Source organism: Parathielavia appendiculata, assembly GCF_033297405.1.
Source record: "Parathielavia appendiculata strain CBS 731.68 unplaced genomic scaffold N657scaffold_30, whole genome shotgun sequence".
NCBI classification, from domain to species: Eukaryota; Fungi; Ascomycota; class Sordariomycetes; order Sordariales; family Chaetomiaceae; genus Parathielavia; species Parathielavia appendiculata.
The window spans coordinates 142,902-165,341 of NW_026944249.1; the positions used below are offsets into that span (position 1 = coordinate 142,902).

At 57.1% G+C, this 22,440-nt stretch overlaps 9 protein-coding genes across 9 annotated transcripts; 6 read left to right on the forward strand and 3 right to left on the reverse strand.

Annotated features, from left to right (window-relative positions):
* Positions 1-707: 707 nt before the first annotated feature.
* Positions 708-1,316, forward strand: N657DRAFT_684658 (heme peroxidase; the record flags this gene model as incomplete). The annotated part of the gene is made up of 2 exons (XM_062796701.1): positions 708-1,010; positions 1,077-1,316. The coding sequence occupies 2 exons, from the start codon at positions 708-710 to the stop codon at positions 1,314-1,316; spliced, it is 543 nt and encodes a 180-aa protein (XP_062642981.1).
* N657DRAFT_650479 (heme peroxidase) lies at positions 1,222-2,348 on the forward strand. The gene is made up of 3 exons (XM_062793953.1): positions 1,222-1,820; positions 1,873-2,016; positions 2,082-2,348. Exons 1-3 carry the CDS (start codon positions 1,469-1,471, stop codon positions 2,228-2,230), a joined length of 645 nt encoding a protein of 214 aa, XP_062642982.1. The 5' UTR covers positions 1,222-1,468; the 3' UTR covers positions 2,231-2,348.
* An 884-nt stretch (positions 2,349-3,232) lies between these two features.
* On the forward strand, positions 3,233-5,268 carry N657DRAFT_650481 (glycoside hydrolase family 43 protein). Its single transcript, XM_062793954.1, has 2 exons — positions 3,233-3,429; positions 3,596-5,268. The coding sequence occupies exons 1-2, from the start codon at positions 3,304-3,306 to the stop codon at positions 5,144-5,146; spliced, it is 1,677 nt and encodes a 558-aa protein (XP_062642983.1). The 5' UTR covers positions 3,233-3,303; the 3' UTR covers positions 5,147-5,268.
* Positions 5,269-5,327: 59 nt separating this feature from the next.
* On the reverse strand, positions 5,328-7,147 carry N657DRAFT_627256 (cytochrome P450; the record flags this gene model as incomplete). Its single annotated transcript, XM_062790811.1, has 4 exons — positions 5,328-5,363; positions 5,438-6,686; positions 6,753-6,903; positions 6,982-7,147. 4 exons carry the CDS (start codon positions 7,145-7,147, stop codon positions 5,328-5,330), a joined length of 1,602 nt encoding a protein of 533 aa, XP_062642984.1.
* A 589-nt stretch (positions 7,148-7,736) lies between these two features.
* Positions 7,737-9,322, forward strand: N657DRAFT_582184 (uncharacterized protein; the record flags this gene model as incomplete). The annotated part of the gene is made up of 4 exons (XM_062789593.1): positions 7,737-8,004; positions 8,057-8,340; positions 8,402-8,526; positions 8,581-9,322. The coding sequence occupies 4 exons, from the start codon at positions 7,737-7,739 to the stop codon at positions 9,320-9,322; spliced, it is 1,419 nt and encodes a 472-aa protein (XP_062642985.1).
* A 1,511-nt stretch (positions 9,323-10,833) lies between these two features.
* N657DRAFT_666799 (Glucooligosaccharide oxidase) lies at positions 10,834-12,804 on the forward strand. Its single transcript, XM_062795355.1, has 3 exons — positions 10,834-11,605; positions 11,661-12,192; positions 12,244-12,804. Exons 1-3 carry the CDS (start codon positions 11,133-11,135, stop codon positions 12,709-12,711), a joined length of 1,473 nt encoding a protein of 490 aa, XP_062642986.1. The 5' UTR covers positions 10,834-11,132; the 3' UTR covers positions 12,712-12,804.
* A 168-nt stretch (positions 12,805-12,972) lies between these two features.
* N657DRAFT_582248 (glycoside hydrolase family 10 protein) lies at positions 12,973-14,234 on the reverse strand (the record flags this gene model as incomplete). Its single annotated transcript, XM_062789597.1, has 2 exons — positions 12,973-13,844; positions 13,904-14,234. The coding sequence occupies 2 exons, from the start codon at positions 14,232-14,234 to the stop codon at positions 12,973-12,975; spliced, it is 1,203 nt and encodes a 400-aa protein (XP_062642987.1).
* Positions 14,235-14,985: 751 nt separating this feature from the next.
* On the reverse strand, positions 14,986-18,637 carry N657DRAFT_604995 (uncharacterized protein). The gene is made up of 4 exons (XM_062790180.1): positions 18,504-18,637; positions 18,322-18,435; positions 17,325-18,256; positions 14,986-17,274 (listed from the first exon to the last, which is right to left on the reverse strand). The coding sequence occupies exons 1-4, from the start codon at positions 18,510-18,512 to the stop codon at positions 15,321-15,323; spliced, it is 3,009 nt and encodes a 1,002-aa protein (XP_062642988.1). The 5' UTR covers positions 18,513-18,637; the 3' UTR covers positions 14,986-15,320.
* A 1,225-nt stretch (positions 18,638-19,862) lies between these two features.
* Positions 19,863-21,825, forward strand: N657DRAFT_582145 (alpha/beta-hydrolase; the record flags this gene model as incomplete). Its single annotated transcript, XM_062789589.1, has 3 exons — positions 19,863-20,638; positions 20,697-20,949; positions 21,001-21,825. 3 exons carry the CDS (start codon positions 19,863-19,865, stop codon positions 21,823-21,825), a joined length of 1,854 nt encoding a protein of 617 aa, XP_062642989.1.
* Between the last annotated feature and the right edge of the window lie 615 nt (positions 21,826-22,440).

The following is a 22,440-nucleotide window of genomic DNA, read 5'->3' on the forward strand; positions in this document are numbered from 1 at the left end:
GGGGGAGGGAGGGAGAGAGGGGTCGAGGAGCGGTCCCCGAACAAACCCACCAACGCGCCGCGTCAAGTCGGCAGGATCTGAATTCGAGAAAAATCATATACGAGCAGCAGAAAAGTTGAGCATAATTTTAGGCGCTCAGAATGCAGCGCAGCCCTTTGTCAACTTAATCAACGACAGCTGAACCCTGGGTCCTCGTCCGGTTTGCGAGGGTAGCAGGCAAGCCACACAGGCCCTACGCAAGCCCCAAGAATCAATGACCTGATAATGCCGAACTCTCCGCTGGCCAATTATGATTCTGCAATGTCAGCAGGTCGAGCTTTTCGACGGGACCTGATCTTCAGCCCACAAGCCTTCAAGACTCGGCGGGTCTGGATGACTGTGATTGCAGTTGTCTCAGCCAACGGACCAAAAGCAAACTGACATGGCGTCGCGTCTGGAATCAAGTCAAGCACTGTGGGTTGTCTCACTTATTTTGCTTCCATTTATTGAAAGAAAACCGCCGACATTAGTGGTTTGCGGCGTAAGGCTGGAAGTCACCTGCACAGGGGACATGTTTGTGCCAAGGGTTTGCAAGACAGCGCTGCCATTTGCCAAGTATAAGATCGGCATCATGGCATCGACTAACAACTCCCTTCTTTCTTCGTTACCCAAGCGGACTGTGTCACTCGTTTCGATTCCAGGCTGCATCCCGTCCTTGACCTGGCTTCATGGCGCCCACGCTCCTTTCCGGCTTCCTTGGGCTCCTCCCTCTGCTCTCGGCGGGCTGTCCTCAAGCCGCCCTCCACAAGCGCGACACGGTGGTCGCGAGGGCCAAAATTCGGGTATCTCTCGATACACTGGGAAGCTCTTTTGGGAAATGCCCAACCATCAGCGACGCGGCTGGCGGCGGCACCCGGAGCCATGACTGGTGGCCCTGCCAGCTGAAGCTCGATGTGCTTCGCCAGTTTGCGCCCCAGCAAAAGCCCTTTGGGGAGACTTCGATTATTCTGCCGCCTTTGCCACCCTTGATTGTGAGTTGTGTTCGAATTCACTGGAACCATGAACAAGCGAGCCTGACGAGACTCTTTGCAGACAAGGGACTCAAGGCGGACCTCAAGGCGGACCTCAAGGCACTGATGACCCAGTCCCAGCCTCGGTGGCCGGTCGACTTTGGTCACTACGGTGGTTTGTTCATCCGCTTGACATGGCACAGTGCCGGTACTTACCGCGCCATGGATGGACGTGGTGGCGGCGGCATGGTGCAGTTCTTCCTCCTCCATGCTCGCCGACCAGGGCTCCTCGGCCGCAGCAGCCAAGCACATGCTTCCCACGAATAGGGCCAGATATGGTTTGCCCCGCTGAATAGCTGGCCCGACAACGGCAACCTGGACAAGGCACGGCGTCTGCTGTGGCCCATCAAGCAAAAGTACGGCAAGGCGATTCATGGGCCGACCTTTATATCTTGGCGGGCAATGTAGCCCTCGAGGAGATGGGCTTCCCCGTCCTCGGCTTTGGTGCCGGCCGTCCCGACACTTGGCAGGCGGATGAGAGCATCTACTGGGGCTCTGAGACCACCTGGATGCCCAAGGGCAACGACGTGCGTTACAACGGCAGCACCGACTATGCCGGACGCTTCAGCAAACCGGAGAAGCCGCTTGCTGCCGCTCATATGGGTCTCATCTACGTCAACCCCCAAGGCCTCGATGGCAACCCTGATCCCAAGTTGTCTGCTCTGGATATCCGCACTACTTCTGGCCGCATGGGCATGAACGACTCGAAAACCGTCGCCCTGATTGCCGGAGGCCACGCCTTTGGCAAGGCTCACGGCGCGTCGAGCACCGGTGAGTGGCAGTGTCTTCGTGTGCTGGAGTTGATGTGCTGACATCCTCGTAGCGGTCGGTCCCGCCCCTGAAGGCGCAGCTCTTGAGGAGCAGGGCTTCGGCTGGGCCAACCCTTTCGGCACCAGGAACGCTGTCGACACCATCACGAGCGGACTGGAGGTCATCTGGTCCAGGACGCCGACAAAATGGAGCAACGGTAGGCGCTGAGGTTTTGACATTGTGCCGAAACTCAAATAATTCGGGTACTCACCGGCGTCACAGACTATTTGACGAGCCTCTTCAAGCATGAATGGACCCTGACCAAGAGCCCGGCCGGCGCCCATCAATCTGAGGCACTCCCAGGGGCCTCAGGAGTACCCCCAGCCCTTCAACAGCAAAACGTTCCGCCGGCCTACCATGTTGGTCAGTGATCGCCCTGCGCGAGGATCCCATCTACGGCGCCAACGGTGCCCGCATCGCTTTGCAACCCCCAGGTCTCGTGGGAAGTTAACAACCCTAAGCAGCTGCAGACTGTCCTTGCCGCGGTATGCCCTTCCCCTTGGCACTGTCCGCAAACGTCTTCGTGACCCCAGAGATCCTTTGCACTAACTGACCGCCTACCCACCTGCCAGTTGGCCAACATCAGAAACGCCTTCAACCAGGACGGCAAGAAACATGTCTCCCTGGCCGACCTGATTGTCCAGGGCGGACCTCGTCTCTGGCTCGCATGCTGAGCTGAGGGCTATCGCTGAGGTGTACGCTGAGGTTGGCGGCCAGGACAAAATGGTGGCTGACTTTGTGGCCGCCTGGGTCAAGGTCATGGATCTTGATTGGTTTGATGTCAAGAAGATATAATAGGGGTAAAGACCAGGAAGGGCGTGGAGGAGTTCAACGGGGGGATGGTCACAACGGAATGTGACATGCCTCGATGGACCCTCTTCAAGCAAATCCTCTTTCAAACCTGGAGTTGTATAATTACTGATAACTCAGGGATACGACGTGGAATAGGTACATACTAATATAATGGAGGTATGCTGGACTTTGCCCTTAGGCAGTGAGACAGCACTCGGTTCTAGTCCTTGCGCCTCAACGTACTCGGGCCACTCCCCCTTTCGCGTATCCAACGCTCATTTCAGCATGATGCCTTTGTGGATCCTAGGGTCCTAGGACTTTGTCCGGTGTCCACAAAGCTTCCCTGCGGGGAAAACAGACCCGTTCTCAACTCAGGAGGAGAAGCATGCTGCAGCGGCCCCCCATCCATATTTAGCCACAGGCTGTTACTGGCGGAAAACTGCGGGCATCTGTTGATCTCCAGATATAACCGGGATCGATGCTCCCGCGGTTGAAAGACCCGGCTTGGCATTGCAACTGCGGTGTAAGTGATTAGGCGTGCCAATCACTGCCATTGAGGCTGAGAGTATATTGACGGATCTCATCCCTCAGTAGAGCCGGGTATTGCTTGCAGATAGGGCGGTGCGCAGGCTCTGTATCAGCCCCTTTCACCATGAAGCTCGCCGTCGGTTTGACCTTGGGACTGGTCGCCCAGTGCGCAGCCAAAAACTCGACTTACTACAACCCCGTTCTCCCCGGCTGGCACTCTGATCCGTCCTGCATCCACGTCAGCGGAACCGTAAGCACCAATCTTCTTTGTGTGTGAATTGTTTATATCTCTTATAGCTGTCTCAGGAGTCATATTGCCATTCTGTTCCCCAGACTGCGCATTTCCCACTTAAACGCCTTACTGCCTTACACGCCGGCGTCCAGAGTAGGAAGTTCACAACTGACATCGTTGATAGTTCTACTGCGTGACGTCCACCTTCATCTCCTTTCCCGGCCTCCCCATCTACGCATCCAAGGATCTGATCAACTGGAAGCACGTCAGCCATGTGTGGAACCGTGAGTCCCAGCTCCCCGGCTATAGCTGGGTGACCGACAACCAGCAAGGCGGCATGTACGCTGCCACCATCCGCTTCCGCGACGGCGTCTTCTACGTGATTTGTGAGTACCTAGACGCGCCAGGCAAGGAATCCGGCGTGCTGTTCCGGACCACCAACCCCTTCGACGACGCCTCCTGGAGCGACGCTCTCGTCTTCCCCACCACCAAGATCGACCCGGACCTCTTCTGGGACGACGACGGCAAAGTCTACGTCGCCACCCACAGCGTCCAGCTGCAAGAATTCGACCTCACCACGGGCGACATCGGCCCGCCGATCCCGCTCTGGAACGGCACGGGGGGCGTGTGGCCCGAGGGGCCGCACATTTACAAAAGGGACGGCTGGTACTACCTCCTGATCGCCGAGGGCGGCACGGCGCTGGACCACGCCATCACAATGGCGCGCGCGCGGAACCTCACGGGGCCGTACACGCCGGCGCCGCACAACCCGGCCCTCACCAACCGCGGCACGGCCGAGTATTTCCAGACGGTCGGCCACGGTGACCTGTTCCAGGACGCCCGCGGCAACTGGTGGGGGATGTGCCTCGCCACGCGCTCCGGGCCCGAGTACAGGTCGTACCCGATGGGCCGCGAGGCGGTGCTTTTCCCCGTGACGTGGAAGCAAGGGGATTGGCCCGTCATGCAGCCCGTCAGGGGCAAGATGAGCGGGTGGCCGCTGCCGCGGGCCGATCGGACGAGTGTGCCTGGTGACGGGCCGTTTAATCAGGACCCGGATGTTTATGACTTTGAGAAGCCCGGCAAGGTTATCCCGAGGAATCTGGTTCATTGGCGGGTACCGAGGGAGGGGATGTTTAGCGTGACGAAAAAGGGGTTGCAGGTGGTGCCGGGGCGGAATGCTCTGTCTGGGTTGCCGGGAGGTACCGAGCCGGCAGCGAAGGCGATTTCGTTCATTGGGCGGCGGCAGACGCACAGTCTGTTTACGTTTAGTGTTGATCTGGAATTCGAGCCCAAGAAGAACGGAGAGGAGGCTGGGGTGGTGGCGTTCCTGACGCAAAAGGCGAATATCCAACTGGGCGTTGTGCTGCTTGACGAGCAGCTGAGCTTTAGGTTCAATGTTTCGGGCAAGATCACGACGACGGCGGTGCCGAAGAAGTGGGCGGGTGAGAAGCTACGATTGGAGATACAGATGAAAACGCCGACCGAGTATACTTTTGCAGCAATGCCGGCGAAACCGAAGGGAAGGGAGAGGGTGGTGCTGGGCACTGCGTCGGCGGAGCTGCTGAGCGGAGGGAGTGGCTCGTTCGTTGGGACGTTGATCGGAGTATATTCTACTTGCAATGGGGCTGGACAGGGTCTGAATTGCCCGACTGGGACGCCGAACGCCTACTTCACGAGGTGGAGGTACACGGGAGATGGCCAGTACATCTCTGCGACGGAAGTGGTTAGGACATAAACTCAAGCGTTGTGGTCTCGTGGGTATTCTTTGCTCGGTGCCTACATGTACATACCTACCTACTACAGTCTTAGCTGGAGCCTACAATCACATAAGCAATGGCGCATGGATAAAGCCTTATTGAACCATCCCCCTTGGTCACCTCAGTTGAGCAACACGAGGTCAACCTCCCGCTCTCTGCTCAGGGCCGTTTCGTAAATACCAGCCGGGCCCCATCCTACAGCATCAACCGTCAGCAACAGCCACAGAGCTCCAATCCCGGGTCGATATCCAGGGTGGGGGAATGCTCACCATCGGAAAAAGCGTGGCAAAAACCTTGATCTCCTCAGATCTCTCCGTCGGCACATGCTTCCAGTCGAGCTCCAGCGCCGCCTTGCCAATCATTGCCGCCATGACAAGCGGCACATACCTCCTAGCCAAGCAGTCGTGAGCTCCGGCACCAAACACCAGCCAATTCCTCGTATGCTTCTCGGCGTCGCCCGTAATCCACCGGTCAGGGTCGAACACGTCTGGGTTGGGGTAGGCCTCGGGGTCGTGTAGCGCGGGATAGCACGAGGGGATGACCAGGGTGCCTTTGGGCACCGTGTATTGCGGGGTAATGGGAAAAGGCTTTGTTGCCAAGTAGGGGACGAAGATGACGGGTGGTCGGTGGCGGAGAATTTCCTTGATGACGGCCGCCGTGTAGGACAAGGACTCGAGCATAGGCAGATCAAACGGCTTGGTCTTGTCGCTGCCGCGCGCGGTGAGGTTCTCCTCACGCAGACGGTCCAGCACGTCCGGGCGCTGGGCGAGGATTTGGAAGAGCCAGGTGGTAGCGCTGCTAGAGGCGTTTTGTGAAGCGAAGAGGAAGGTGAAGAGGGTGTCGGATATCTCATCGTTGGTAAACTCGCGGATGAGGTGGGCGGGCTTCTCAATGTCCATCTCGCCGGAGGCGATGCGCTCGCGGTAGCGGTTCGACTCGAACATGTGTCGCACCCAGTGATCGACAACGCAGGTCGGGGCCGCGCCCGTGGCCATGTTGCGCTTGCATGCGGCGGCGCACTTGGCGAACTCGGCGTGGACGGCGTCGGCTGTCCGCTTGCCGCGCCAGGGTTTGGTGAAAGGGATGTAGATGGAAAGAGGCACGTTGACAAGCTCGAGGGCGGCGGTTGCGTGGTAGAAGTCATTGGCGATTTTCTCGACGGCTGGGGGGGTGATGTAGTCGCCGAAGAAGGCGCGGCACGAGAGTGCGCAGTTGATCTCGCGGAACATGGTCATGAAAGCAATGGGCCGGCCGTGGTTGGCAGCGCTGGCGGCGACGAATCTATCAAAGTACTCGGCCAGCACCTTTTCTTGGGCCGGAAAGTAAGTGGCCATAGCCTTGTTGGTGAAGAGGGGTGCCAGTCCCTTTCGATACTCGGCGTGGGCTTTTCCCTGAAGGAACACCCATGCTTTGTGACCGATGATGTCTTTGGCGAGCGGCACGATGCACGGCTCGGCGTATTGGGGGGACTTGAAGACTCTGTGGGCGAGTTCTCTGTCTGACACAAGGACGATGAATCTGTAAACAAGTATGTCAGGTTGCATTCATTCATTGCAGTGCGGACGTGGCTGGTCCAAGACACACTTGTGGAAGATGGAAACACAGCTCAAAGGACCGCTTGCCCATTGTTCAAGATAACCTTCGAATCTTGGATGCAGTGCTTGGACAAAGGGACCCGTGAGCGGGAACTTGAACCGAGGCCCGGGAAGGGAGCCTTTTCGATGAAGGTACAACACTGGAAGAATCGTCAGCTCATGTCGCGTCGCTCTGTCCAAGCCCAGAAGACGTGATAGTGGGCGTTTCGGAGGATTACCTTCGTCATAAATCACCAGGCCGAGGAAAAACGTAATTATATACTGCCAGATAGACCACTCCGCACAAAACGCACTGATATCGGCTGGCAGCTGCCATTCGGACGTCGTCACCGTCCACCCCGGCAACCTCTCGACCAGGCCGGGAGATGCGCCGAAAGTGTTCATCATATCGGTAACCATCTTGAAGCTTACAACTTGGAAGAAAGTTCTAGTCACTTCCCGCCGAGCAAGATATTGGCTTTCATCCCTTTTGACTTACACCCAACCTTCTCCAATGTCCGACGGCCCGGGCTCGGCGCTCCGGCCCGCCGGTGCTGCTCCACTTTTGGCTACCTAATGAGGATTAGACTCCGCCGGTCATTGCATGCGCAACGAAACCACGAGCGGACGCACGCAAGGCATGCGGAGACTAGGCCTGATTCAGTTAAGCTGACTTTTGTGGTCCTCCGTGCTTCAACCATCCCACTTTGGGGCTCATTTATCCTTTTGCTCGCTTCCATGCGAATTGACCACCAAGAAAAGGAACTGAGAAGATTGTACTCGTTGCCGTCACAACCATTCCCATTGGGGACCCGAGCCGCAGCGAGCAGCTCTCCCTGATTGCAGTTCGGCCTTTTCCTTTCCGTTGGGACATGGTCAGCTACCACGATACCTGAATATTCAAAAAATATCACTTATTGTGCAGTGTCATTCAGGTACCCCGTCGCTCAACCAACCACCTTCTCGGCCCTGTCTCGGCGGCCCCCCTGACGGAATGCGCTACACACTTCGGCGTTCGTGCACTGCCTGCGCCCGATCAAAACACAGCTGCGACCTCGGCACGCCTCGCTGCTCTCGCTGCGTCAAGCGCCAGGTGCAATGTGTCTATGCAAACGAGCCATTGACCGCACCAGCAACATTAGACCATTCCGGCACATCCGCCCCCTTAACTGCCGGCTACAGGTTCGCATCTGTCGACCCGTTTGACTCCTACCCTCCAACAAGGCTGCCTCGGGAACATGTTCAACGGCTCATTCACAGCTGTACGTCATCATGTCCTTGAAACGGACTTCAATGATTAACGCTTCTCTTCAGTCCTCCATAAGATTGCATTCCAGTATTATCCCCTCGATCCCAATGCGGCCACGAACCCCTTTCTCGTCTCGTGGTGGCCAATAACATTGACGGACCCGGCCTTGTTTCACGTCTCTCTGCAAACAGCATGCCTTGACGAGGAGCTGCTGGCCCGGAGGGGCTTTCGCACGTCGGACCTGCTCATGGTCGACTCGGTGGCTCTGCTTCGACGTAAAGTCGACGACACCTCACTCGCCGTCCAAGACGGAACCATGAATTCTGTCATCACCCTGGCAACCATTGAAGTAAGACGGCCGTTGTCCCATCCTGCTGTTTACCTTGCTGACTGTCCACCTACCACCTCAGTTTGGTAAAGGCAATATCGAGGTTGCCCAGATGCACGTTGACGGTGTCAAGAAACTCGTCGACTTGAGAGGGGGTATCAAGGCAGTGAGGCAAACAAGTCCACTTACTGCAAGGATGGTTAGCTGGTAAGTCGTCCACATCTTCTCAGCTCGTGCTATGCCATCACTCAGACATCAAAGGGTATCGATGCTTATCATGGGTCATCCCCAATTCGACACCCAAGACGATGCTGGCATAGGTCACGGCATACCTCCTATTCCAGAATGGCAGCTCGATTCGGCCACTCTTGAACACGCTGTACCCATAGCCGACATCACCGTTTTAAACGTGGATTACGATGTCCGAAATGTCTTCATACGCCTCCGCAGCGTCTTCCAGCGAGCCGGACGGGTACCCTTCCCCACCACGCAGCTTCACGACCTGACATGCTTCGTCATACACCGCCTTCTACTCTCAGCCCCGGACTCAACAAGCCCAGCGTCGTCCCCACTCACCGAATGTGTCCGCTACGCAACCGTACTCTACATGTTTATCATACAAGGGCCGACCTATTTCTCCCACGCAGTAATATTCAACCAGACTCTGGATAAGCTTATGAAGCACCTCCAGCGTCTAGAGTCGACTCCGAGTGTGACTTTGTCGCTTGGTGTCTGGTTGCTGGCAGTTGGGATGGTGGCCTCAAGCGGCACACCACACTACCAATGGTCAACGAGGATGGCAAGGGACACAGCCGAGTCTCTGATTCTCTGCACTTGGAACGAAGCATCCGTCCACGTAAAAAGCGTACTGTGGTTGGAGACGCAGCAAGCGGAGCACATCTTCCGGCCTCATTGGGATGCAGTACTCAACGGTCAGCCAAATCCATCAGACTGCCCGGCTTACACCTCGCCAGGGAGCTGTAGCGCAGGATTCATATCATGAACTTTGCCATCGCCGCGGCTCTGAGAGGGATACATTGACTGCTTTCAACAAAGACGAACAACGGATCCCCGCAAATATGCCACTGAAATTCAAAGACTTTATTCCCACGTTCCTTCAGAGTACCTCCCAAGGTGTTGTACCTAACTGGAGAGGCAAGACCGGCTATTGGGATCTTGATTGAACTTGAATCACTGAGGTCTCTGAGGTAAGCTTTCGGGCCTAGAAATCCAAACTTGGCACCTTTGACCCCGTCCGTTTTCTGTTAACGTTCCGTTCCAGAGCAGCAAGAAAGTGACAGTCTGATTTCTCGGAAGGCAATCGATGGATACCTTAGGCTTGTCATTTTGCAGGTCTTTCCGCCGTTTGTCGCGGTGGATAAAAACCGGTCGAACCGCAACGTCATCAGCCGGCAGCCTGATTCAGCCATCGCTCTTTCCGCTGCACGAACCCGCCGCCTCCCAGCGAACCTCACGACTGGGTGGGACCATGATGAGCATCTTCATTGTGATTAGCGCATCCGAGTCATTGAAGTTCGCTTCAATGATGAACTTTGACATTTTGTTTACACATGATGAGTGAGGAAGGAGCTTCCGCTTCGTTATTGGGCTCTGGCAGATGAGTTCTCGGAGGAGCGATTGGCTGCCTGCGCCACACAGTGTTCAGAAACTTCGCTTCTCAATTACTGGATGAACCACCACAGTCCAGTGTATTTTATTTTTTTATGCCTGAGTTTACATTTGAGTAGTGCAGCAAACCCCCCAGAACCTCACATATTCCGAACTCTCCGCCTCTCAAGGTTCGATGATCGGGGGGATTCCCCCCTCCCCCCCCGTTCCCCCCATCAAGAGGCCCTGGGGCACCGTCGGTTAATTCGAACCGCGCAATATACATCGCCTGGGCCTTAATATCTGTTCTTGGTACAGTCACTTGTTCCATCCAGGCTGAGAATCCGCCCAAGTTTCACAACACAACACCCTTCCAGCCTACCCAAGCACAGAACGGTCACGGAACATTCTATTACATATGTCAGACGTCGTGTTTCAAGGCGCGGTACTAACAACTTTAAGTACACCAAAACGGTGTCCCAGACGCAACTGACGGCACAGGCCCCAAATACCATCATAAGTTTCTGCTATCGAACCCTCGGGAAAAGGTCAAGTCTCGGATGACAGCGCAGATCGCCCTAATTAGGCACTGTATATTGCTTCCCGATAAGCCGCTCATAGAGGGACGTTCGCTTCTTGCAGTGTCATCCTTTTGTCCTTGGCGATCGGCGCCGTTCGCGATGCTTCACAGCGCGCTGAGGCTCTGCACGTCGAGATTAATCCTCAATCATGCCGCCCCAAGCCCGCCTCAGCCTCCCCGCAGCGCACCAGGAAGAGGAATTCCGGGATCAACAGCCCCTTTATGTTACCATTCTGCCAACGAGGACTGTCCAGATTAATTAAAGTAAGGCCGGCAAAACAGTCAGTGATCCGATCCTGCTGCTCCGCTGACTCAGGTCTGTCTAGAGTACGTCAAGCCTGCCGCATATAAGCGTCGGGAGAGCGCCAGACGATACAGAATTGTGGATGACCCGACTCCATTGTCTGTCGTTCCTGTCTGTCGTCGACGAGGGCGAGGAAGCGCCTGATCCGCGAAGTCAGCCATTCCGCAGTCAGGTATATACCATAATTCCCTGCGGTTTCCAGTCGGCAATTGACCGGGTCGCGAGGGACATCTAAGAGCACCCCAAGGGTCACAACCCCTTAAACTAAAGGCTACCCCGTCTTATCCTCCTTCTATTCACGCCGTAGTTCAACCGCGCCTCATGCCCATGATCCACCACGTTTTCGCCCTGGTGGGCTTGGCAGGTGCCCTCTATGCATCCCCCCTTGACAAAGCCGAGGCACTTGCCGACTGTCTGATCAAGGCCGGCGTGCCGGTCGACGAAACTGGGTCTACCGAGTACAAGCTTGACGCCACGCCCTTCAACTTGCGCCTCAACTACACACCTGTTGCCGTCGCTGCCATCACCACGACAAAGCACATACAGGATGCCGTGGCATGTGCGAGACAGTTGGGCATCAAGGCGAACGCCAAGTGCGGCGGGCACAGCTACGCTGCCTTTGGACTCGGTGGAGAGGACGGGCACTTGGTTATTGAGATGAGCCGGATGAACAAGGTCGTCCTGGATAACGCTACCGGCATTGCAGCAGTAGAAGGCGGCTCTCGCCTCGGCCACCTCGCATGGGAGCTCTACAACCAGGGAAAGAGAGCAATCAGCCATGGTACATGCCCGGGGTAAGCGGCCCTGGACTGACGAGCACTCCTGGGTTTCCACGGCTGACACATATAGCGTCGGCGTTGGAGGCCATGTGCTTCATGGCGGGTATGGCTTGAGCGCTCACACTCACGGCCTTGCTCTGGACTGGATGGTCGGCGCAACCGTTGTGCTGGCGAACTCTACCATCGTAAACTGCTCGGAAACCGAGAACGCCGAACTTTTTTGGGCTCTGCGCGGGGCCGGCGGATCCATGGGCATCGTGACCGAGTTCCGCTTCAAGACCTTCGAGGTCCCCGAGAAGGCGACTTACTTTGCCGCCCCGGTGCAATGGCCTACCGAGGCAAGAGCTCTCCTTGGCTTGACGGCAGTCCAGGAGTTTGCCAAAACCATGCCGGCGGAGTTGAACATGCGTCTGTTTATTGCCAGACGCTTCGTCAACCTTGAGGGTCTGTACTACGGCGATAAGGAGGGGTTACAGTCTGTTTTGGCACCCCTGATGAAGAAGACGAATGCAACGCTGGCACTGGCGAGAACGGGAGGCTGGCTCGACCAAGTCAAGCATTTCGGTGGCTCCAACATTGACCTGGGACATGGTCACGAGGAGGTAAGAACAAACCAGAACATATGAGAGAAATTCCTCGCTAACCTTGCCCAGCACGAAACGTTCTACTCAACCAGTTTGTACACCCAGGCGCTCAATGAGGAGCAGCTCCAGACGTTTGTGAGCTACTGGTTCAAGCAGGCAAAGAACAACACCAGAGATTGGTATGTGCAAATCGACCTGCACGGCGGCGAGAACTCAGCCGTGGCAAAGCCCGCCGTGGACTCGGCCGCGTATGCTCACCGCGACTATCTTCTCATGTACCTGCTCTATGACCGCGTCGACAAAGGCGTCTACCCGGCTGACGGCCACACCATCATGGCGAACTTTGCTGCCAACATCACCCAGGGCATGGCCAAGAGCGATTGGGGAATGTACATCAATTATCCCGATTCCAGGCTTGATCAGAAGGATGCCCAAGCCAACTACTGGGGAACTCACTTGCGTAAGCTGCAGGCTATAAAGAAGGCGGTTGATCCGGATGATTTGTTTCATTTCCCCCAGGGAGTTCTGCCTGCTTAATAGAGGCCCAGTTGAGCTCGCGGACTCGAACTACTCTCACCTTATATTGGGGACTCCCGAGGATACATAGAATAGAAAGAGTTTGGATGGAACAGTACTCGCTTGGAAATACATGCTTCAAGTCACATCTGCATGCGCCGAGAAACGCATCTTGGACCATTGTCCCCCCGCATTATCCTGCAGTCTATTGCTGAAGCCCCTTGGCTCTACTCATACACCATGTACACGCCTGCGCCGCGTCCATGTGCCCAACCTCGCGCTCTAAAACACCAAAAAAGCAGCCACCACGGGCAAAGCCAGACAAGCCAGCCCACCCATGACTCCAAAAGCGCCACTCAGGGCTGCTGTTGCCGCTGAGATACTCGCAGACGACTCGGTCCGAGTCGAGTTCGATGAGGCCCCTTCCCCAGTGCTCCCACCGCCAGACCCAGAACCTCCCGCCGCAGCGGCCGCCCCCTGCAACAGCTCCAGCACCGCTTCATAAGCCGGCTTCTTGTGGTACTCGGACGTGTACAGACACGCGTCCCCCTTACCGGGGAACGTGTTGGGCACCCAGCTGTATCTGTCGGTAAACTGCCACACCGTAACGCCCACGCACGCCGCCACGTCCAGACAAGACCCGACCACAGCCACGTAATCGCGTGCCTGCTGCTCGCGGTCGGCGTCGCTCGCGGGCAGCGACGCGTGCGCAAGGTCCAGCTCCGTGTACGCCACCTCGACGCCCAGCGCCGCGAACCGGCTCAGCGTGGCGGCGAGCTCCTCGCGCGAAGGCGTCTGCCCCACCGTCAGATGCGCCTGGAACCCGACGCCGTCGATCTTGGCTCCTGCGTCCTTGAGAAGTTGAACAATCTTGACGGCGCCGTCAGCCTTGGAGGAGGTGGTCTCGAGGTTGAAGTCGTTGTAGTACAGCTTGGCGGACGGGTCGGCCGACGCTGCGGCGCGGAAGGATATAGGGATGTAGTCTGGGCCCATGGTCGTGAAGAAGACAGACTCGCGGAAAGTGCCGTCGTCGTTGAGCGCTTCGTTGACGACGTCCCAGGCATAGCACTGGCCGGCGTAGTGCGTCATGACGCTCTTGATGTGCGCTTCGAGGACGGCCGAGAGGGTCTCGGGAGTCCAGGTGCCCGAGGAGACTGGCGATCGGGGAGTCAGTTAGTGGGATGGTGAAGGAGGAGGGGGGAATGACACGAACCGAATGACGGGAGCTGGGAGTGCCAGGTCAGGGTGTGGCAGCGCAGAAGCTGACCGTTGGACGCTGCCTTCTGCGCGACCTGGTCGGCTTGGGTGAAGACGAATTGGCCTTGTGTTGGCTCTGTCACTTCCCATTTCTGCGAGTTCTCGGGCGTGAACATGCCAAACTCATTCTTGTTGGTCGAGATGGCCTGGTAGGCGGCGTCGTTGAAGTTGTTGGTTTCCGTGGCTGTGCCGAAGTAGAGCTTGCCGGCCGCAACCATCAGCGAGTGCAGGCCCTGGCCTTGGGTCTGGCTCTGCGCTGCTGCTCTGGACACGAGGCTGTATGCCATCAAGAAGGCGCGTGCCAGTCTCGTCATGCTGGACGACATCCTAGTCTCTCTTCCGAAGTTCTACTTAGGGAATATCTAGAAGTGCAACTTCAGCACCATGGGTGAATGATTTGCCTAGCTGACTGTTTTCCCCAAATGATTTTGAACGGCGAACAGCTCCTATATGCATCTTCAAATCAGTACCCATGCCCAGTGTTCATCCTGGCGATCAATCCATGCGTACCGAATCTGGGGATCTGTAATGCCGCGTAAACACGCGGACTGTAAGACCAGGCCGAAATGCGCCACTGGACGATGACGGCGTTGAGATGATCCGATCAGAGGATGGTGATCTTGCGTGTTTCAAGATTGAGGCTGTTACCCCTGAACCGCACTTCGCGACTAGCTTTGCTACAAAGGAGAGCTAACTCAATGCGTAAATGATGCACCGTGGGTCAGAAGTAGTCCCTTGGCATCTAATCTACCCTTTTCTCTCCGCCCTCCCGCTCAACCTCATGTCGGTGTTCCCCGGGTTCGATGCCTGGTCGGATTGTTCACAATCCAGGGCGGTTGGTGAAACCAGACTCGGTTCCATTTCCGACCGAGAGTCAAACCGAATGGGTTTCCAGAAAACCCAGAAGGTAAGTTGGGTCATCCCATACAGATTCAAATTGATCCCAAGCACGTCGGCGATGCCGAGTTGGGCAGCTGCACTGCTATGTCGCGAATGTGTGCTTGGTTGGATGCAATCTCCTCAACATATGTGGAAATGGGCATCACGGCCATTGGTACTCGCAACATGTGAATACACAAGAAGCTTCAACCGGACTGATCTACCATGCAAAAAGTGCTGCTCAGTAAATACCAATGCCAGCAATTCCACTAACACCAAGCAATGCACGGAATCCCATCCATAAGCTCCAACCCCAGCCACCCTCACAGCCCAAACAGTCCCTTCAGGACCTCTCTCGCCTCGAAAGCCGGCCCCAACCAGTCCCTCGCCCTTTCACATTCCCCTTCCGTTTCCTCCTCCGGATTCACCTCGACCTCCACGCCATTTATTCCCCCTCGCGGACCCTCCCGCACAGGCACTCCCTCATCCGCCACCTAAGCAAACCGGACCTCATCAAACAAGCCCGCCCTAACCTGCACCAGACTAGCCAACTCAAACAAAAACGCCTGCAGCACGATAACATTCGTCAAGGCATGCGACACCGACACAGTCCCCCTCTCCCCGGCACCACCACCACCGCTCGGCGTACCGGGCTCCCCACCGCCCTCCCCTTCGAAACCGTCTTCACCACGTTCCGACCCCTCCCCATCCTCCGACGGCGCAAGCAACGCATCCTCGCCCCCACCCTCGTGGGCTTGAGCCTCTTCCTCGGCCGCAGCAAGCTTTTCATCGGCATCCGACACGCCCCCGGCGGTCCGTTGCCTGCTGTCGAAACTGAGCGCGATCGGCTGGCCCACCAATTTCTCCGCGGCAGCAGCAGCAGTGGAGCAGGAGACGTCAGGGATGCCGACTCGCCGGGCAAGGATGCTCTGGTCGATCGCTTGGGAGGCCTTCGCCTGGCTGGCGAAGGCGTCGGCGGTCGTGTTGCTGCTATCGTCCCAGGGAGCGGGGCCAGATGGTGTGGGCAGGGTGGAAGAAGGGGCCGGGCTGGTTCCCGGGGAGAAGGATCTGTTGCTGGGCTGGGGCGGGGGAGGGCGGAAGGGCGTGTCGGTTGAGCGGTCTGATGGGGTCTGTTTGGCTTCCTTACGGCCGCGCGGGCTGCCCGAGCGAGTAGGTGTGCCGAGCTCGGAGAGGATGCGTTGGGCGAAGCCTTCGAGACCGGAAGGGCGTTCCCGCGAAATGTTGCGCCCCTCATCGGAGAACAGGGTCGTTCGGTCGGCGGTGGGAGTAGCTGTGGTAGCCGCCGAAGGTTGCGAGACTGGGGCTGTGTTTCGTGGGGGATGTAGTGGAAGGGGTTGACTAGCGCAGTCTGCTATCTGAAACGCCTCGCGGCGCTGTTGGAGCAAGTCGTCGAAGCGTGGGACGGTTTCCCGGTAAACGGCGACCTGATCGCAAAGGGACTGTAGGACTCTGAGTAGCCGCGGGAGGCTCGATTGGATCCACCGTGGCCGCCGGCGAGATTCCCTCATCGACTGCATCTGCTTATACTCGATGTACTCCTCCGACTCAGGGTCCGGTGGGGGCTCGGGCAAAGGAGGGCTGTCGTCCTCCTCCTCGTAAACATAGTTCAGCGGGCTCCGCAGGAACCAGCCCTCCAAATGCATAAATCCGCAGGCGGCAAGGTCGAAGATGGCCTCGGTCAGAGCAAGGTTCGTATCAACAGGGTTGAGGAAGAAAGTCTCGAGCCGGTCAAGAATTATATTGAGCAGTGGGTCGCTCGGGTGGAGGGTGTGGGACCGGACTTCTCGTGGTGCGCCGGGAAGGGTGTCGGGAACGGCGGGAAGCTTATGGGTCTGAGCAGAGATCCTCGGGGTGACCAGCTTGATGGAGCACGGGTGATTCTCCAACCGAACCAGCGTGTCCTTTAGAATATTATCGTAAACTTCGTCAAAGTTATCCTGCCCTCCAACGCTCCCGGCCAGGGATATGAGATACTCGACCTCCTGATGATGGGCGCCCGATGTCCGGTGAAGGGACTCGCCAAGCACGCCTTCTGTGTAGAGGAGAGTTATAACTGCGTACCGATGGTGCCTCTTAAGGATCACGGATACCAGCTGGAGAGTAACGTAGACGGTTTGGTTGTTTTGGGACCGCAGGCAGGCCAGAATCAGATCGACGAGGTTAAAGAGCAAGGGATCCGCCGCAGCCTCTCCTTTGGAGGCCATCATGGTGGCGAGGTCCAGCGACTTGCGCTTGCGGGCGGCGCTGACGACGTCTTCCGAGTCGGGGTTGACTGAGCCCACAATGTCCGGTAGGCCCAGCAGGTAGTGTAGGATGAGATTGATCATGTCGGGGTGGTCCAGTGATTCCAGAATGCGGCGAAGATAGGTCAAGACAGCCACAGATGAGCCGCCGTCAACATCCGAAGACTCGAGCAAGGAGGGGTATCTGCGAAGGCGTGAGCAGACGGCTGGTCATGACCATCAGGGTGTACGTACAGTAGTTGTTGCAAGAAAATGACCTGGAAGTGCTCCAGCAAACTCGACTTGACCTCAACGGACCTGCAGTGGTTCAGGACGTCCTGCCAGAAAAGGAGGTGGGAGAGGAAAGTGTCCAAATGGGACTGAAACTGGAAGGAACAGGAGCTGACAACTTCGTAGTTGGACTTGGGATGCTGGTAGTCGGAGAAAGCGAGGATGGGAGGTAGGTCGTTGGGCGGGTGGTCAATGACCAGCTTGCGGCTCAGTTGACTATACAGAGCCCCCAAGCCAGTGGCCATCAGGGTGGATAAGTCGCTTTCAACAATCCACTGCTCCAGCAAGACTGAGCGTGACGTTGCTTCAATGATGTAGAGCAGGCCGGTCCTGGCAAAGTCGCCGAGTTTGCCCTCGTGGTGGATGTAGTCCATCAGCAGGTAGAACAACGGGAAGTCCTGCTTCTGCGTCCTCCCTGCAAACTTCTCGCGGTAATCCAACTGCCTGGTGTCCGAGCCATTAGACTGAGATTTGAACCAAGCGGTTAGAATCCCCGGGTCAAGGCGAATCTTGGTGGTGATGTTGAAGGCCAGCTCGACGACGCGTGCTTCGGTATCAGCGCCGAGACGGATGCTGTTTGCACCAGTAATGCGAACCAGCAGGTTCGTCAGGCTAGCGGCAAAGGTCTCGCTCTCGACAAAGGCCTCCTCATCGCTCTCGATCAGGCTCGCAAAGAACAGCACGGCTTCCTTGATGATCCATTCGTTGAGGGAGCTCGAGGCGATTTTGGCGACGGGTATGTAGACTTGCTTGGCGGCAGCGAAGGCGATACAGGGATGGGGCAGGGGCCGGCGGGACTCGTCGCTCAGGAGGTTCGTCAGCTCTTGGAGGCGGATCTCGATGTTCTCGGCAGCTTCATGGTCGTGGGCGAGGTTGGACGAGTTGCGCCATGTGTGCTGCAGCGCCCATGTCAGCTCGAGGCGCCCGCCCTGCTCACGAGGTCAAGCCATGCGATGCTCACCAGCAGCTGACTGTACTCCTTCTCAAATCGATACAGGCGACGGGCAGGATCCTTGGCAAAGTCCTTGCGGGAGCTTGCCGAGGCCAGCGGCGTGTGTGCTAAGAGGCGCGACCACTGCAACGAGCAGCAGGTATTAGCGGAATCAAGACCACACACTTTGAATGATGGCATCGAGTACTCACAAAATCCATCGTATCCTTGGATGCATCGCGGAGACGAAACCAAACAGTGCAGACCCGGTTTTGCCGTCTAGGTAACTCCTGCGCGACTGCATGAACCGGCGCGCTCCCAATGTCGCGAAATTGTTCAGTCGTTTGTTGGAGGACGCTGGAACCCCGACTCCCGACCCCTCCATGCCGTCCAGTGGTGGCTTCCCTGCCCGGCACTTGCGCTAAGCACAAAGGGAGCCAGGGTCCACCCATGCCAAGCCAAGTCAATTTCGAATTGGTCTATGTTCACCTCAACACCGCTCACTCCCCGTCATCCACATCAACATTCCATGGTGCCCGATATCAAGATCATTAATGACGGCATTGAGGCTGCTCCTATTGCCGGCCTCAACACAGGTATTTCGTCTTTGCGGGTGGGACTCATACGTGCTCGCTCGCCAAGCCTTCATGAATCGAAGCTTGGCTGCCAATCGACCTCAGATGTTTCTTGTTTCAATTGACTGATGAATGCATCGGGCGATCCGGGCCAGCTTTACCCCCGCAGCGTGCTGCTGATTACAGCACTTTGGGTATTATCCTAGTCAACCAGAAGAGTGGAGCGTGCTCCCCAGTGCGGTACTGTGCGGGATCATGCATCTTCAGCGCCTTGTCACGAAGTCGAGGACCAAAGCCGGCAACCTAATAAACTGGCCAAAGCAACACTCTGTTCCACCAATTCCGGGCTTCCATGGCCGGTCGCAGCGCCTCGGGAACCATTAGCTGGCTGGCAGTCTGCAGCCGGGTTTGGAAGAGGAAGCCTTTCATGCCGTCTTGTTGGCGACACTCTCCGAGCATGGCCGTCAAATACCGAACTGTTCCTCGATTGCACCACACTGGCTGGGCGGTTAGCTGCGAGAGCGCAATGGCATCAGGGAACCTCTCTTGTGGTTTTCATGCAGATGTCAACTCCAACCCTGGGAACTGGTGAGTGCTGTGCCTGCAGAGCCGCCACCGCTGATCATGATTCGAGGCGAAGCCGTTCCACGGCAGCGAATGGGAGCACACAGCCGCCGTGTGACCGGGATATCGAGCCATCTTGGCTGCAAGATGCAGTAAGGCACTCCCGCCCTGGCGGGGACCAGGCCGTTCGCCTCGGGTCCGTCAACGCCGGGGGAACTAGCTCGCGTCACCAGACCCCTCCAAAAGCCGTTGGTCTTCTTGTCCTCAGTTACCTGATTTACCTTGCGCATCGCCCAGCACATCTCTCTACTTGTGGCTACATCTCACTTCTCACTTGCTCACTTCGTGCCTTGTTCGCCTGCCGTTACTAGTCTGTCTCGGGAGAAAAGGTGCGAGAAAATCATACATGCCAAACCGCAAACAGGCTTCGGCATGGTCTTCTTTGGTGGCTCGAGGAAAGTGAAGAAGAACTCACCCACACCCGAGCCCAAGGCTCAAAAGCGGCGAACCCCTCCAAAACCAGGACCACCGGCGCCGACTCAATTTTCCCAGGGTGGGCTGCTCAGTAGCTCTTATCAGCAACCTGCCCCCTTCCAGCCGGCCGGCCTTCTCCCCGCACCTCCTGGCTGGAATGGAGGAGCGCAGCCTCCAACTTCGTACCAGCAGCTAGGGGCATATCCTCCTATTATCGTGAATCAACATCACTACTACTTGGGTGGCCCTCTTCCCTCGCAAGCCCCCGCACCCTCGTTCATCGTCAGCAGCCCTCTGGACAAAGTGGATCTCGGGTCAGCAGTTGACTTGGCCAAGGAAGTATGTCAGGGGACCTGCATCCCGCGCTTGCTGAACGAAGTGTTACCATCGTGGCCCAATTGTGGGAATCAGCTTGTCAGGCAAGGCAATGGCTTGGTGAACGAGATATCCAACCGCCTCGACAACGTCTTGACCACGATTGACCAAGGAGGCTACAATGGGAAGGAGCACGACATTTTCGCCTGGCAGCCAACACAGGCCGCGACACCGCCAGTATCTCTAGTTGCGCCTGTGAGCGAGAAGGGGTTGCTTAAAGTTGGCAAGAAAAGCTCCGGGAAGGGCCACCCCAAGGGACAGACAACCATGGCGGCAGCGGTTGTGTCGGGAAGTTTCTTTACCAAAGTGGACTATTACGCGAACTCGCGCTTGCCCATGAACCTGCCCCCTCTCAAATTGTATGTCATACCGCTGTGTTATTTGCTCTTTGTTGGTACCCTGGTTGACGAGGCACAGGTTCATTCCCACATACCCACTGCTCTGTCTGGCAGCCCAGTATTCTGAGCGCGTGTATGAACTGCCTACAGGGCGCGCCGAGCGGGATGCCCACGTCAGCGGAGATTGGCGGACGGGGACAAAGGCTATGGTGATCAAGTCGGTGCCCATGGACTACATGAACACCATTGTTTTCGCCATTCGCGGCACAGCCACCTTCATGGACTGGGCCGTTAATCTTGACACGACGCCCACATCGCCTATGGGTTTCTTGGTATGTCGTATCTTCCCCATTATCAGAAGGATATAAAGCTCATTCGATTAGGATGACCCGGGAAACCTCTGCCACGCCGGGTTTCTGTCCGTCGCGCGTAAGATGGTGGGCCCGGTGGCTAGCCGTCTTCGCCAGCTCCTCGAAGAAGACCCCGGGCGAGCCTCGTACTCACTCCTCATCACGGGTCACAGCGCAGGAGGGGCGGTCGCTGCGCTCCTCTACAGCCACATGCTCGCAACGTCCAAGGAAGCGGAAAGCGAGCTCAACGCCGTCTCTGGCTGCTTCAAACGCATTCATTGCATCACCTTTGGCACACCACCCATCAGCTTGATGCCTCTGGCCAAACCAAATGACTACGTCCGATGCCCACAAGCACGAAAGAGCGTCTTCATGAGCTTTGTCAACGAAGGTGATCCAGTAACGCGGGCCGACAAAGCGTATGTCAAGAGCTTGCTGGAGCTGTTCGCCACGCCGAAACCACGGCTAGACTCGGCAAAGGGGCATCCCTCCGGCCCTCCTGACAGCAATAAACCACGCCGGGGAGACAAGCCCACCAAAAACACCACCCCAAAGACGACAACACCAACCCGCTCCCTCAAATCAGAAGCCGCAGGCCCCGTCTGGCCCGTCTCCCCTTGCACGCTCAGCTGCGCAGGCCGGATCGTGGTGCTGCGGTCGGGCGGCCCCAAGGCGGCGCGGCTCCGGAGCAAGAAGGCAACGGTGGCAGAGCGGCTGCACGAGGGCGTCGTGGCGCAAATCGTCACGGACGAGCAACTGCGCGGGGTCGTCTGGGGGGATCCGGTCGCGCACATGATGCGGCTGTATGCGGGACGGATCGAGGTGCTTGCTGTTGGGGCGGTGACGGGTATGGTGTGATAGATAGTCTTGCGGGTGAGGGCACGCGAAATCTTTGGCCCGGTGAGCACCCGCCGGTGGTTGATATAGGAGGGCCGGGTTTCCTAATCCCCAACGACAACGGCCAAGGAGCCTAACGGTCCATGGCGTTGGTCCAGCCTCGGAGCTTTGGTGGTGAGTTTCTCGGTCGTACCGATGTCCAGGCCCCGTCGCCCTCCGCGAAGTGAACCTTCTCAAGGGCTTCCCAGCCGGCTACCTCTCTTCGACCGGTTAAGAGAGTTAACCGGTAAGCCTTTGCAGTGTCTTCGTGGCTTTTTTTGTTCTCCATATGTTCTCCCCTTCATTAACGTGGTCCACCATCGAGCGGGACACCCCATCGACCGGGACACTTTTCTAGACCACACCACTACAAACTGCCAAAAGTCCACCAAAATCTGATGCGATCAATTGAAACTACTCAGAATCGCTTGAGCTATCTATTTCTCCAGTCTCTGGGCATGTCCTTGCATTGTGGCCAGTCTTGCGGCAAATGCCACAGAGCCGCGAACCCGTCCGACGCCTCTTTGATGGTCCTTCATTTTCCTCCTCAACGCGCCTTTCCTCTTCCACCACACCCTTCTCTGCCATTTTTTCCCT

Coding starts and splice junctions, on each gene's coding strand:
- N657DRAFT_650479 (XM_062793953.1), top strand. CDS start 1,469: ATGGGCTTCCCCGTCCTCGGCTTTGGTGCCGGCCGTCCCGACACTTGG. Junction 1,821..1,872: donor TCACGGCGCGTCGAGCACCG/GTGAGTGGCAGT, acceptor ACATCCTCGTAG/CGGTCGGTCCCGCCCCTGAA. Junction 2,017..2,081: donor GCCGACAAAATGGAGCAACG/GTAGGCGCTGAG, acceptor CCGGCGTCACAG/ACTATTTGACGAGCCTCTTC.
- N657DRAFT_650481 (XM_062793954.1), top strand. CDS start 3,304: ATGAAGCTCGCCGTCGGTTTGACCTTGGGACTGGTCGCCCAGTGCGCA. Junction 3,430..3,595: donor GCATCCACGTCAGCGGAACC/GTAAGCACCAAT, acceptor CATCGTTGATAG/TTCTACTGCGTGACGTCCAC.
- N657DRAFT_666799 (XM_062795355.1), top strand. CDS start 11,133: ATGCCCATGATCCACCACGTTTTCGCCCTGGTGGGCTTGGCAGGTGCC. Junction 11,606..11,660: donor AGCCATGGTACATGCCCGGG/GTAAGCGGCCCT, acceptor TGACACATATAG/CGTCGGCGTTGGAGGCCATG. Junction 12,193..12,243: donor TGGGACATGGTCACGAGGAG/GTAAGAACAAAC, acceptor AACCTTGCCCAG/CACGAAACGTTCTACTCAAC.
- N657DRAFT_604995 (XM_062790180.1), bottom strand. Junction 18,257..18,321: donor AGGAGTACAGTCAGCTGCTG/GTGAGCATCGCA, acceptor TGGGCGCTGCAG/CACACATGGCGCAACTCGTC. Junction 17,275..17,324: donor ATTTTCTTGCAACAACTACT/GTACGTACACCC, acceptor ACGCCTTCGCAG/ATACCCCTCCTTGCTCGAGT.